General features: G+C 40.0%; 1 protein-coding gene across 3 annotated transcripts in view; it reads right to left on the bottom strand.

The window, feature by feature from the left end:
- Positions 1-12,107, bottom strand: part of RALGAPA2 (Ral GTPase activating protein catalytic subunit alpha 2) — a 321,503-nt gene that overhangs the window by 81,683 nt on the left and 227,713 nt on the right. For all 3 annotated transcript variants that reach the window (XM_045981825.1, XM_045981826.1, XM_045981827.1), the window contains one exon: positions 1,752-1,879. In XM_045981825.1, the coding sequence (XP_045837781.1) occupies positions 1,752-1,879 (128 nt within the window). The remainder of the gene's footprint in view (positions 1-1,751; positions 1,880-12,107) is intronic.

The following is a 12,107-nucleotide window of genomic DNA, read 5'->3' as shown; positions in this document are numbered from 1 at the left end:
ATTTCTATACCAAGTTGAACTCTGAGATGTCAACCTGGTTACTTCATGAATCCCTGGAGAATACAGTATTTACTCACCCACATTAGCATCAGTAGCCCTGGCTGGCATCCACATCAGTCCAATGTGGTTTGTCGAAAAGTTTTCAAGTGATGCTGAATCTTATCCTTTGAACTTGTAACAATATTGTTTTCCCTGAACCTGATTATTCTGGTGCTATATTCATTCTTATTTGAGAAAGCAGTGTCAAACAAAATAACAAAGCATGTCCTTTGTAATGAGAAGTTTGATAAGTGGGGAAGGTGACGTGACAGAAATCACAATGGACTTCTAGAAAGCAGAATTCTCTCATTTGCAGATGATTTTTCCTTGCCTTGGTCCAACATACTTGACTGATGAGTGTCCAGCTCATCCTCGTTGACATGCAAACTGACAAGCCAACTGCTGAATAGGTCTTTCTCATTTCTGCCACGAACCTCTTTCAAGCATTTGTGAAATAAAACCCCCATGCTGAAGGCTGAACTGACACCAGCTCTAAGAGTAAGTCTAGAGTGCTGCGGATATCACTTCGAAGAATGCCATCTCCCAAACATGCACCACCGGCCTGGACAAAGTGCGAGGGAGCACGCAGAAGGGAATAATGCTGCCCTGGCCCCCAGGGAGGGACCAGATGGAACCTAATAGCTCTTTTCTACTACTAATTTCTATGATAATTCCAAGTTGCCACATGGCATATGTATTTTTTTTTTTAATCTAAAGACAGAATATCAGTCAATGCAGTGACCAGGATTTTAATGAAAGGTATTTTTCATGAACTGTATCTATTCACACATGAGATTTCTCACCCACCCTCACCCCCACCCTTCAGCAACACATCCCCTACGGTTGGAGTGGAAGAAGTATAGAGAGAGGTCGAATACAACATGTTTATACTCATTATCAATACTAATTAGAAACAAAGAGATTCCAAGTTTTATCAGGAGGTCAGATGCCTTTTGTATTAATTCTATGAAGTCACCTTAATTTCTTTTTCTTATAGTCAGACATTGTGCCTGGACTTAAAGATTAAAGTGTGCCAACTGATGTCTGAGAAAAAAATTACAAAAGTGAAATTTCTTCTGGTTTTAGAGAAAGGATCAAGAGTTGGTGAAGATTTGGGAAAAATTACAAAAAGACTTTTAGCCATTCTCACTGACGAGTTCCAGTGCAACTTCACTGAGGATGCCTTTCCCTGTCCCCCCAGCCAGATGCAACTGACCCCTCTTCTGACCTCCAAGGAGGCCATTTGAACTTCAGGTGGCACTTGTCCCATTCTTTAATTGATTAGAATCATTTCATTTGCTGTTGGTTTTGGGCAGGCACTCTGGGTGACCCCACTACAGTTTCCTCAGCATCCCATCTTCTATACACAACAGACTGCAACCCAAAGGGATAGGCAGCAGGGAACCTGACCTCAGGCAAAACACGGAGAAGGGATGAGCCTCTCTTGACGGTCACAGACCGTCTTAGCACAGACTTATTTGGCTACAGTATGAAAATAAAGTCTTTTGGAGTTTGGTGAAGCACAATATTATTATATTTAATATAAATTAACAGATGGTATAAAGATCACACGATGTTATTTTCAACACGCACTGAAAAAAACATTCTCTCTTCCCTCTTCAACCCAGTGAATACTCACCTCTCGTGACAAACTGCTGGAAATCAGGATTCTGGCATGGTTAATAGCTTACATGCTCAAAGCAAAAAGATACAAGCTCTGGTAGAGTGGGATGAGGCACTTCACGGCCCTGCTGGCATTGATGCACGTGGCACATATAAGGCTTGGCAGCAGCTTTCCACTCACTATGGCTCCATCAAACAGAGGCCCAAAAAATGGAACCTGTTGATTTAAAACAGAAAAACACTTACTTTTCCAATACCAGTAAAAGTCAAACCAAAGACATTAGAACAACTGGTTGATGTGTCAGACCTGTCATGACCACCCAGACTGTCACCCACAGAAGTGATGCTAACCTTAGCAGGGTACAGGTCGGGGGCTTTCAAATCAAGCAACATAGGTCTGCTCCACAATACTCCTCTACTTTGAACTTCTCAGCAAAACTTCTCATGACAATTATCACTAGGTTATTCTTTATTTCCCTTGTGTTGCCATTTACGGAAATAGCATTATTCTTTCTAGGTGCCTACATTGTGTGGATTATGCACAATATACAGCTGTGTCTCACTGTGCACATCCTAATCTTGCATCCTCCCAGCCTTGCATCCTTCTAAAACAGTTTGGAATTGGCAATGTTTTTGCATGGATCCTGATGTGTACTGCCTCTTAAAGGAGATGATGACTATCATGTTAACAGCTATAAGATCTTACTTATAGTCCTCATTCTTGAATCTTCCTTCCTCTGCTTCTAAGATAACTGTGTTATCCTCATTTCTTCCTACTTCCTTTTTAGAGGCTTGGCTTTCCTTCACTGGACCCACTTTTACTACCAGGGCAAGCCACAAAGTTCTGGTGCCTGTCCTTTCTCATTCTCTCTTTTTTTTTCCTCCATTAGAAATTCATTGACTCCATTTATTCATATGGAGAATGTCAGCTCCCTGAGGTCAAGGACTAGGTCTGCCTTGTAACCCTTGTATTTATTCACTCTCTCACTTGTTTATTCATTTATTCAAAAATATTTATTATGTGAAAGACATTGTTCTAGTCACTGGGGACACAACAGTGAATAATGAAATTCCTTATTTCATTGACCTTACAATTTATTGGAGGTGTGAGAGAATAAACAGTATAAATACATAAAATATATATTAGGTAGAAAAGCACTAAGGTGAAAAATAAAAGCAAGGGAAGAGCAATAGGACTCTTTCTGAGGGGGGATGTCCTCCAATTTTAGAACATATGGCCAGAGAGGGCTTCAAAGAGAAATAACATTTCAGTAAAAGCTTGACAGGAATGAGGGAATGAACCTCATATTATGAGGACATTCTGATGGAAGAGCATTCCAGGCCAAGGAACAGCAAATACCTAGCCCTGTGGTGGGAGTGTAACTGCTATGGTTGGGAAACAGCAAGCAAGCCAGAGAGGCTGGAGCTGAGTGAGCAAGAAAAAGAACAGAAGGCAATAAAGTTGGGAAAGCTGATAAGAAGGGCCTTAAAGGATTCTGGAATTCTGTTCTGAGCAAGATAAAAGCCTTCTGGATAGTTTAGGGAAGTGGGAGATCTGATCTCACCTACATTTTAAAGGTATGTTCTGGCTGTTGTGTTGGGAAAGTTGCAAAAAACAAGCATTACGGAAACCAGTTAGGGAGTTGGTGAATGATCCAGGCAAGAGATGACGATGGCTTGGATCAGAATGGTGGCAGAAGTGGTGAGACTTGGTAGGTTTCTGGATATAGTCTGAAGGCAGACAGGATTTGCTGAGGATTACTAATGAAGTGACTGAGAAAAAGAGGCATTAGGGTTGACGCCATGGTTTATGCCCAGCAACTGGAAGTCTGGAGCCACCTTTTCCTGAAGTGAAGACTAAAAAGGAGGGTCACTAGTTCAATTTTAAATATGCTAAGTGTGAGATGCCTATTAGATATTGGTGTTGATGTATGGGGGTGGCAAATCAGGTGACAGATCAGGCTGGAAGTCAAGGGAGACGCTCCTGTTGGAGATTCATAAGAGTTACTTACAGATGGTGTTTACAGCCATGAGACTGGATGATCAGATAAGCAAGAAAAGAGGTTCAAGGACTAATCTTGTGCCCTTCCAATATTTATGGAGGTTGGGGACATGAGGAAGAATTAGCAAAGAAGACTAAGGAGGAGCAGCTGGAGATGGTGGAGAGAAACCCCCAATGAGATGGTGGAGAGAAAGCTCCACTGTACCTGGCACACAGCTGGAAAGCAAATACTGGATTAATGGGTGAAATTATAGTTATTTTAAATAATTTAAATTATTTAATAAATGCAGGTCTCCAGCAAGGTCTTTTAATTTGTGTCAAAGGCTATTTATTTGTGGAATATCTCTTCTGTGGTTGGCACTGGGAGAGGGGCTGGGGATACAATGGTAAACGGAAGACTGTCTCTGCTCAAAGGAGTGGATGTGAGGAGCTGGGATAAGAGATCTATGAACTAACATCCCTCAACAAAGATGTAAAAATCTCTTACAAATTTTTGGCAAATTAAATCCAGGAATATATTTAAAAGACACTGTATCTTGATCAAATCATATTTTGCATAAAAAACCAAGGCTGGTCTAACAATCGTAAATTTACTAGTGCAATTTATTAATTAATAAAATAAAGAAGAAAAACTGTATGGCCTCTTGATAGATACAGAAAAAGCACACATAAAATTCCACTCTCATTCATGATTAAAAAAAATTCCCAGCAAACTGGGAATAGAAGAGAACTTCCTCAATTTGATGAACTCTTTAAGGAAAAAAACTGTAACATAATTAACGGTGAAATAATAATTGTTTTCCACCTAAGATATGAAAAGGCAAGGATGTCTATGTCACCTTTTCTAATCAACATATCCTAATCATTACAATAAAGAAAATAAAAGGAAGTAAAAAGAGAGGAACATAAAGATTAGAAGCAAGTTATTTTTATTTACAGATAACATGATTATGTACATGAGAAACCCAAAGGAATTTAACTAGAACTGGATTTTGAAAGGTCACAGGATACAATATACACTCCAAATAAATTACACTTCTGAACGTTAGCCACCACCAACTGGAAAATGACATTTACAAATACTGTTCATAATAGCATCAAAAACATCAAGTGCCTAGGAATAAATTTGACAAAAGATATATACACACATACATACACAACAAACATGACTGAGGTAAATTAGAGACAACCTAAGAAATGGAAAGATGTACAGTGTTCATGGATAGGAAGTTTCCATACTGTTAAGATATCAAGTCTGCTGAAATGGAACAAGAGATTCAGCACAAACCAAATAAAAATTCTACCAAGCTGTTTTTATAGATATAGATAAGCTCATTCTAAATTTATATTAAAATGAAAAAAAACTTAAGTTAGCCAAGGCAATAAGATTTATATTACTTAATTTCAAGGGATACTATAAAACTACAGTAATTAATATATCATAATGTTGGTACCAGGACGACAAATATATCAACAGAACAGAGCACAGGGTCCAAGAATAGAACCAGGTGATTTGCAATAAAGCAGCATATCAATTTGATAGGGAAAGGAAAGTCTGTTTCAAAAAAGGCTCTGAAACAAGCAGATAGCCATTTTTAAAAATGAACCTTGGCCTCTATCTCATACCACACACAAAAAATTTAGGCGGATTATAGATCAAAATAGTGAAGCTAAGGGGCGCTGGGTGGCTCAGTTGGTTAAGTACGTGCCTTCAGCTCAGGTCATGATCCCAAGGTTCTGAGATAGAGCCCCACATCAGACTCCCTGCTCCACAGGGAGTCTACTGCTCCCTCTCCCTCTGCCTGCCACTCCCCCTTCTTGTGCCCTCTCTCTTTCTCTCCCTGTGTCAAATAAATAAATGAAATCTTAAATCTAAAAAACCTTTAAAAAAATAGTAAACCTAAAACCACAAGGTTTCCAGAAGAAAACATATGAGAAAATCTTCACAATTTGAGGTCAGGGAAGGGTTTCTTAAGGTATAAAAGGCACCAGTCATAAAAGAAACAAAATTAATTGGACTTAATAAAAATGTAAAACAGTCTGCTCATAATGAAAGTGAAAAGGTAAGGCACACATATTCACCAAATTGGACATATCCTCAATGTCCATTAATAGGAGAATGAATGAGACAATTTGTGGTATATTTAACCAACAGAAAATTCCACAGTAATGAAATGAACAAACCACAACTACATGTAATATCATGGGAATGACCCAAATCTTATGCTGAGTGAAGGAAACAAACACAAAGAAGTTCATACCATGTAGTTCCAGGCACAGAAAGTTCAAAAGCAGGTAAAAAACTAATGAACAGTGACAGACATCAGAACAGTGACCACCTTTTTGGGGGGTTAGTGATTGGGAGGGAGTGTAAAGAGATTTCTGGCAGCTGACAATATCCCATGTTTACATCTGTGAAGCATTAAATCATTTGCTTTGAAAACATCATCAAGCTGTACACTTAAATTTGTGCGCTTTTCTTGATTAATGTTACATTAAAAATATTTTTTTTTAAAAAAGTAAGAATATAAAAGATTTGAAAAACACAAAAAAACTCATCCTAATGGATACATACAAAATATTTCACCCAACAATTGTAGAAGACATATTCTTTTCAAGCATGGCTAGAATATTTTTTAAAAATTGACCATATTGGGGCGCTTGGGTGGCTCAGTGGGTTAAGGCCTCTGCCTTCGGCTCAGGTCATGATCCCAGGGTCCTGAGCTCGAGTCTCACATCGGGCTCTCTGCTCAGCAGGGAGCCTGTTTCCCCCTGTCTCTCTGCCTGCCTCTCTGCCTAGTTGTGATCTCTCTCTCTGTCAAATAAATAAATAAAATCTTAAAAAATAAAAATAAAAAAAATTGACCATATTTGGGGCATCTGGGTGGCTCAGTTGGTTAAGTGACTGCCTTTGGCTCAGGTCATGATCCCGGAGTCCTGGGACTGAGTCCTGCATCAGACTTCCGGCTCCATGGGCAGTCTGCTTCTCCCTCTGACCTCCCCTCTCATGTTCCCTCTCACTCTGTCTCTCTCTCATAAATAAATAAATAAATAAATAAATAAACAAACAAATAAAATCTTAAAAAACAATGACCATATTCTAGGCCAAGGATCCACAAGTAGAGCCTATGTGACCTGATTCCAAGCGTGGTGACTTTTCTGTATAGCTTATAAGCTGAGAGTGATTTTTACTTTTTAAAATGGTTGATAAAAATATTTTGTGACATATAATAATTATACGAAACTCAAAATCAGTCAAAAACTAAAGTATTGCTGGAACAGAGCCATAAACCTTCACTTACATACTGTTTATACCTGTTTTCACACAGAAAAGAACTGAGTAGCTGTGACAGACACTGTGTGGGCCACAAACCCTAAAAGGTTTACTACCTGGTTCTTCACAGAAAAAGTCTGCTAAGTCCTATTCTAGGTCATAAAGCAAGTCTCTGAAACTTTCAAGGGGTTAAAATCATACAATCTTAATTCTGTGCCCAAAGAACTAATAAGTTAAAAATTTGCAACAAAAAGATAACTAGGACAAATCTCTAACATTAGAAATCAAGAAAGATAATTCTAAATAACTCAGCAGTCAAAAAATACACTTATTTCAAAATATGTGAAGCTAAATAGTCATGAGAAGAGTGGATATTAGATGTTGAAGCAGACTGAGAGGGAATATGTGGGATTAAATGCTCTTTTTAGCAAGGTATAAAAGCCTCAACTTTATAAGACACACCTCCGTCTCAAGAAATATTTAAAATCCAAAAGAAAAATAAACTCAAAAGAAACAAGAAGGGAAGAAATAATAAGGACAAAAGTAGGCTTTAATAAAATAGAAATAAATACACCATACAGACAACCAAGACCAAAAGTTGGTTCTTAGGAGAAAGGCTAATACAATTAATAATCAGAAACTTAACTCAGCATTTCATCCCTGTTGAGCATGTGTGTTCACAGCAAACTAAAGTTCCTCGACGACTCATAACTGGCCTCCCCTAGCATGATGACGAGAGCCTGAGATTAGTAAGATTTCCTCACCAGCTGCAAGTTAGGAGGTACATGTGGAGCCCCCATCACTAAAGGAAGCACATCTGAGAAGGAAGCACAAACCTAGAAAGTGCAGCCCTAATGGTTTTTTTCCTTATCAGGTCTGGGTGCAGGTCAGGACACTGTCACATCCAAGTTCTCTTGCCCAGACAGCATGAAAGCAGAGAAAGTTATTTGCAGAGGGGGGATGGCACTGAAGTTCATGCTGCAGCACTGCTTAGTGTGCCAACAGAGGAGGCATCCAGCCGTGGAAGCCAGCACAGAGAAGAATCCTTGGGACACAGAAAGCTAGCTGAAATCTCCACTTGATCTGTGGGAATTAATCTTTCACGGACTCAGTCAAGACATCTGGATGCTCCAAAGCAAGGTAACGAACAGCTGAGCTCCGTTCAAGTTCCTCATGGATAACCTCCAGCTTCCAGAAACAGAACACTGCCACATACAGGTCTCCTGAGATCCAAGCCACACGGAAAGCAATAAATGCAGAGAAAGGTGGCTTGACCCAGTTTGGCCAGTTATGCACCCCTTTTTAAAAACTGGGGGGCGTGTGTTCATAGCAAAAATATGACTAGGATTTCTGCACTCAGCTTTTTGGCATTACCTTTATCAAGCAAGAGGCAGGTGACAGCACAAAGATCCAGCATTCAAGTTTCTGCTGGACTCCATATGTATGGCCACAAAGTGTACACAGGATGTGTACAGAGAAGCACACACATGTGAACAGCCTTTCATGAATAAGCATCCACATACTGAGGTGAAAGTGAAAATGAACACCTTTCTACTCTTAAAACAGGTTGAGACTGCTGAGATTCAAATTCTGGACTTGGTTTGGCTGCCAAGAAACCAAGTCCCCTTGGTAACTTACTACAGTTACGTACATGGATGTATCTGGAGCCCAGGAAAGATGAGGTATGCCCTACTCTCCTTACAGAGTGGCTGAAACATTCAAATGCTATATTAATCCCTAAAGTTGGTTGCAAACAGTATTGTCCTAATGAGAGACAAGGTAGGAAAACCATACAATATTGAGATAAGGGTAAAAACTTCAAGAGAAGTATAAGATATGCTTCTGAGAAAGAGAATATTTACTTCCATATATTTTAATCTTCATATTGTACAGATACATTCTCTAAATAACAGAGGATCATTTGGGGGAAAATAGATAAAGGACTCTAAAATTTTTCCTGAAAATTTTGAAGTCTACATAGAATCTTTCTAGGTCAAAATGGAAGAGATTTCAGATTTTATCAGGTTTTTTTTTTTTTTAAAGATTTTACTTATTTATTTGAAAGAGAGAGATATCACAAGTAGGCAGAGTGGCAGGCAGAGAGAGAGGGAGAAGCAGGCTCCCTGCTGAGCAGAGCTTGATGTGGGGCTCGATCCCAGGACCCTGAGATCATGACGTGAGCTGAAGGCAGATGCTTAACCCACTGAGCCACCCAGACACCGCATGATTTTATCAGTCTAAGAGTTACGTATTTGCCTGCTTTGATCAAAGCCCCGATAAGGGCTGTAAAGGAATACAGAGGTAAATATGTCAGAACCCTTATACATAAGCAGTTTGTAGGGGAGATAAAATATGAATTCAAGAAGACAAAAAAAAAAAAAAGAGAAGAGAAAAAAAAGCTTTGGTTCAGGTACAGATATAATATTCTGGAGCTGCAGAGAGTCCTGCTAGCGGAAAGAAGGCACAGAAGTCTTTGTATTGGAGGTGGGCATGACTGTGGATATCAGCAGAGACCTGTGGGAAAAAGGGGGCACTGCAGGCAGATGGTATAAAGCAAGAAGGAAACAGTGAGGTGGCACTGGCTCTCTCTGCTAAAGCAGTGTTCTCACAAAGTATTCCTTCAAGTGCCAGTCTAGTCAAGCATTAGTTGGTGCTATACGCATTACAGGTAAATAAAGAGAAAGACTGTGGCTGGAGCAAGGCAAAGGGCTGCACGCAGATGCTGAGGGACTTGCTTTTTATCACGGTGGGAAGTCAAAGACAGGGCCACTAAAGGGAGTAAAGCAGGAGAGGAGGCTGGACTACATACTTGGGAGGACTGGAAAGCTCTACCACATTTCTAGGGAAATGTGTGCAGCATCATTATCATTCAGAGGCAAATGAAAAGACTAAAGAACAGCCATGGGAACTGAGCTGGCCGAAGCTAGCTGGCTTTCCATGTAATAGCCTGTCCTGACCAAGGACATTCCTCTGGAGAGGCTTCATTTGTTCTTCCAAAGGCAGAACTGCCTCCATAAGGGACTCTCCATGAAGAATTGATCTGTATAAGACCTATGCAACCACAAAGCCAATGAGAATTTAACACATTTTATTTTTATAAAATTTTAACAAAATTTTCAGTCTATGGACTCCTCAGTCTTTCCAGCAAATATTAAAACTGCCATTTTTTCCCCCAGTGGGAAATTTATTGTACTTCAATGCAATTTTTTAACAGATTTATCTGTTACTAATTTTGACATCTCAAGATTAACTTTATGGGTCCAAATATACTCCTTCAGTTCATAAGTTCACACTACAGGATTGTGAACTTCCCAGAGGGAGAAACGGTAGCTGGTCCTGGAATCGTAGATGGCAGAGATAGAAGAGCCCTTAAAGATAATCTGTTTTGACCTTCCTTATGCACAGATGTGGAAAGGGGAAGGCATGGCTGTATCCTCTGGGAATGCACAGCTCCACAATATCACCAGTGGGGCGATGTTCTTTGAGGAGGGACCAGCTGGAAAAATGACTCATTGGACTTGGGCTAGTACCTCGAAAAATAAGTGAAAACACACTTAAACTCTATTTTGCAGAACTTGGGGTAGACACAGGAAAAGAATTTCCAAATAGGGAGAAAGTCTCCTTAGGGAACAATCATAGCATCTCCATGAATGTCTTTTAAAGTAGACTGATGGATTAACTGGGCCTATGGATTCTCCTTTGATGGCTTTGGAGTCTATAATTCTTAATAACTGAGATGAAAGTAATATACATAATTAATTGATCTATTTTGGTTAAGTAAGAGGCTGTGTTAAGAAAGAATAACAAATGACTCATAGAACAAGAGGTTGAAGAGCCCAGAAATATTTGATTTTTGATGATGAGCCCCATAGCTGTGGCTACTGTTACTAATCTCCCTCTGCTAGGCCAGGTTCTGAGCTCAGTGCTCACAGGCCAGTATGTAATTCCCACAATTCCATGAGGCTGATGCTTTATCTTTATTTTACAGAGAAAAATGTGGTTAGACTGTTTGCCTTTCTAAGCTTATCAAGGTCAGAGTCCTCAGCTGGGGACATGGAAGCACTCAGCTCCCGAATTCTTCCTCTTTGTCCCCCCTCCCCCCTCTGGCCACAGTAGGCATCTTTTCTCATTTTTATGAAGCTCATGTCCTCTGTAAGGACTTTGCCCTTGCTGTCCTCTTTGCTTGATGGTCCTTGAAGGCTGCCTCTCCTGCTCCATTTGGGGTCACCTCCTGGAGACTGTAAATATCATTCCCTGGGGTAGCTTTCTCTGCCCACCTATTAATGCCCCTCTTCACCCCTGATCATTTTCCTTGTTCTGAGGTCAGCTCTGTCTGGTATTGATACAGTTAGTCCAGCTTTCTATTTACCTGTGTTACTGTAGGATATCTTTTTCCATACCTTTACTTTTAATCTGTGCCTTTATAACTTAAAGTAGGTTCCTTGTAGACAGCAGTTTTTTTTAATCCACTGACAGTTTTTTCTTTTCTTTTTTTTTTTTTTTTAGATTTATTTATTTATTTGACAGAGAGAGAGATCACAAGTAGGCAGAGAGGCAGGCAGAGAAAGGGGAAGGAAGCAGGCTCCCCGCTGAGCAGAGAGCCCGACGCGGGGCTTGATCCCAGGACCCTGAGATCATGACCTGAGCCGAAGGCAGCGGCTTAACCACTGAGCCACCCAGGCGCCCCAGTTTTTTTCTTTTAATTGGTATGTTTAGACTGTTGACATGTAAGGTGATGATTGATATAGTTCGATTACTATCCACCAGGTCTGTTAGCGTATTTCACTTGTTCCTCTTGTTGCTATCTATTCTTTTTCTGCCTTCTCTTTTTTTTGAGACATAAAGTGTGTATGTGAACAGGAGTGGGGCAATAGGGGGGTGGGGAAGGGAGAGAGAGAGAATCCTAAGCAGGCTGTGCACCCAGCACAGAGCCCGATGTGGGGCTCGATCTCACAACCCTGGGATCATGACCTAAGCCGAAACCAAGAGCTGGACACTTAACTGACTGAACTACCCAGGTTCCCCTTGCCTTCTCTGATTTTAATTGAGCCTTTTATATAATTCCAGTTTTTTTGTTTGTTTCTTAGCATCTCCATGATAACTTTTTTTTTTAACTTTTTTTTGGGTGATTGTTCTTGAGTTTGACATGTACATTTGTAACTACTCCAA

This window comes from Meles meles, chromosome 16 (assembly GCF_922984935.1).
Source record: "Meles meles chromosome 16, mMelMel3.1 paternal haplotype, whole genome shotgun sequence".
Classification (NCBI taxonomy): domain Eukaryota; kingdom Metazoa; phylum Chordata; class Mammalia; order Carnivora; family Mustelidae; genus Meles; species Meles meles.
This window is presented reverse-complemented; position numbering and strand designations above follow the sequence as displayed.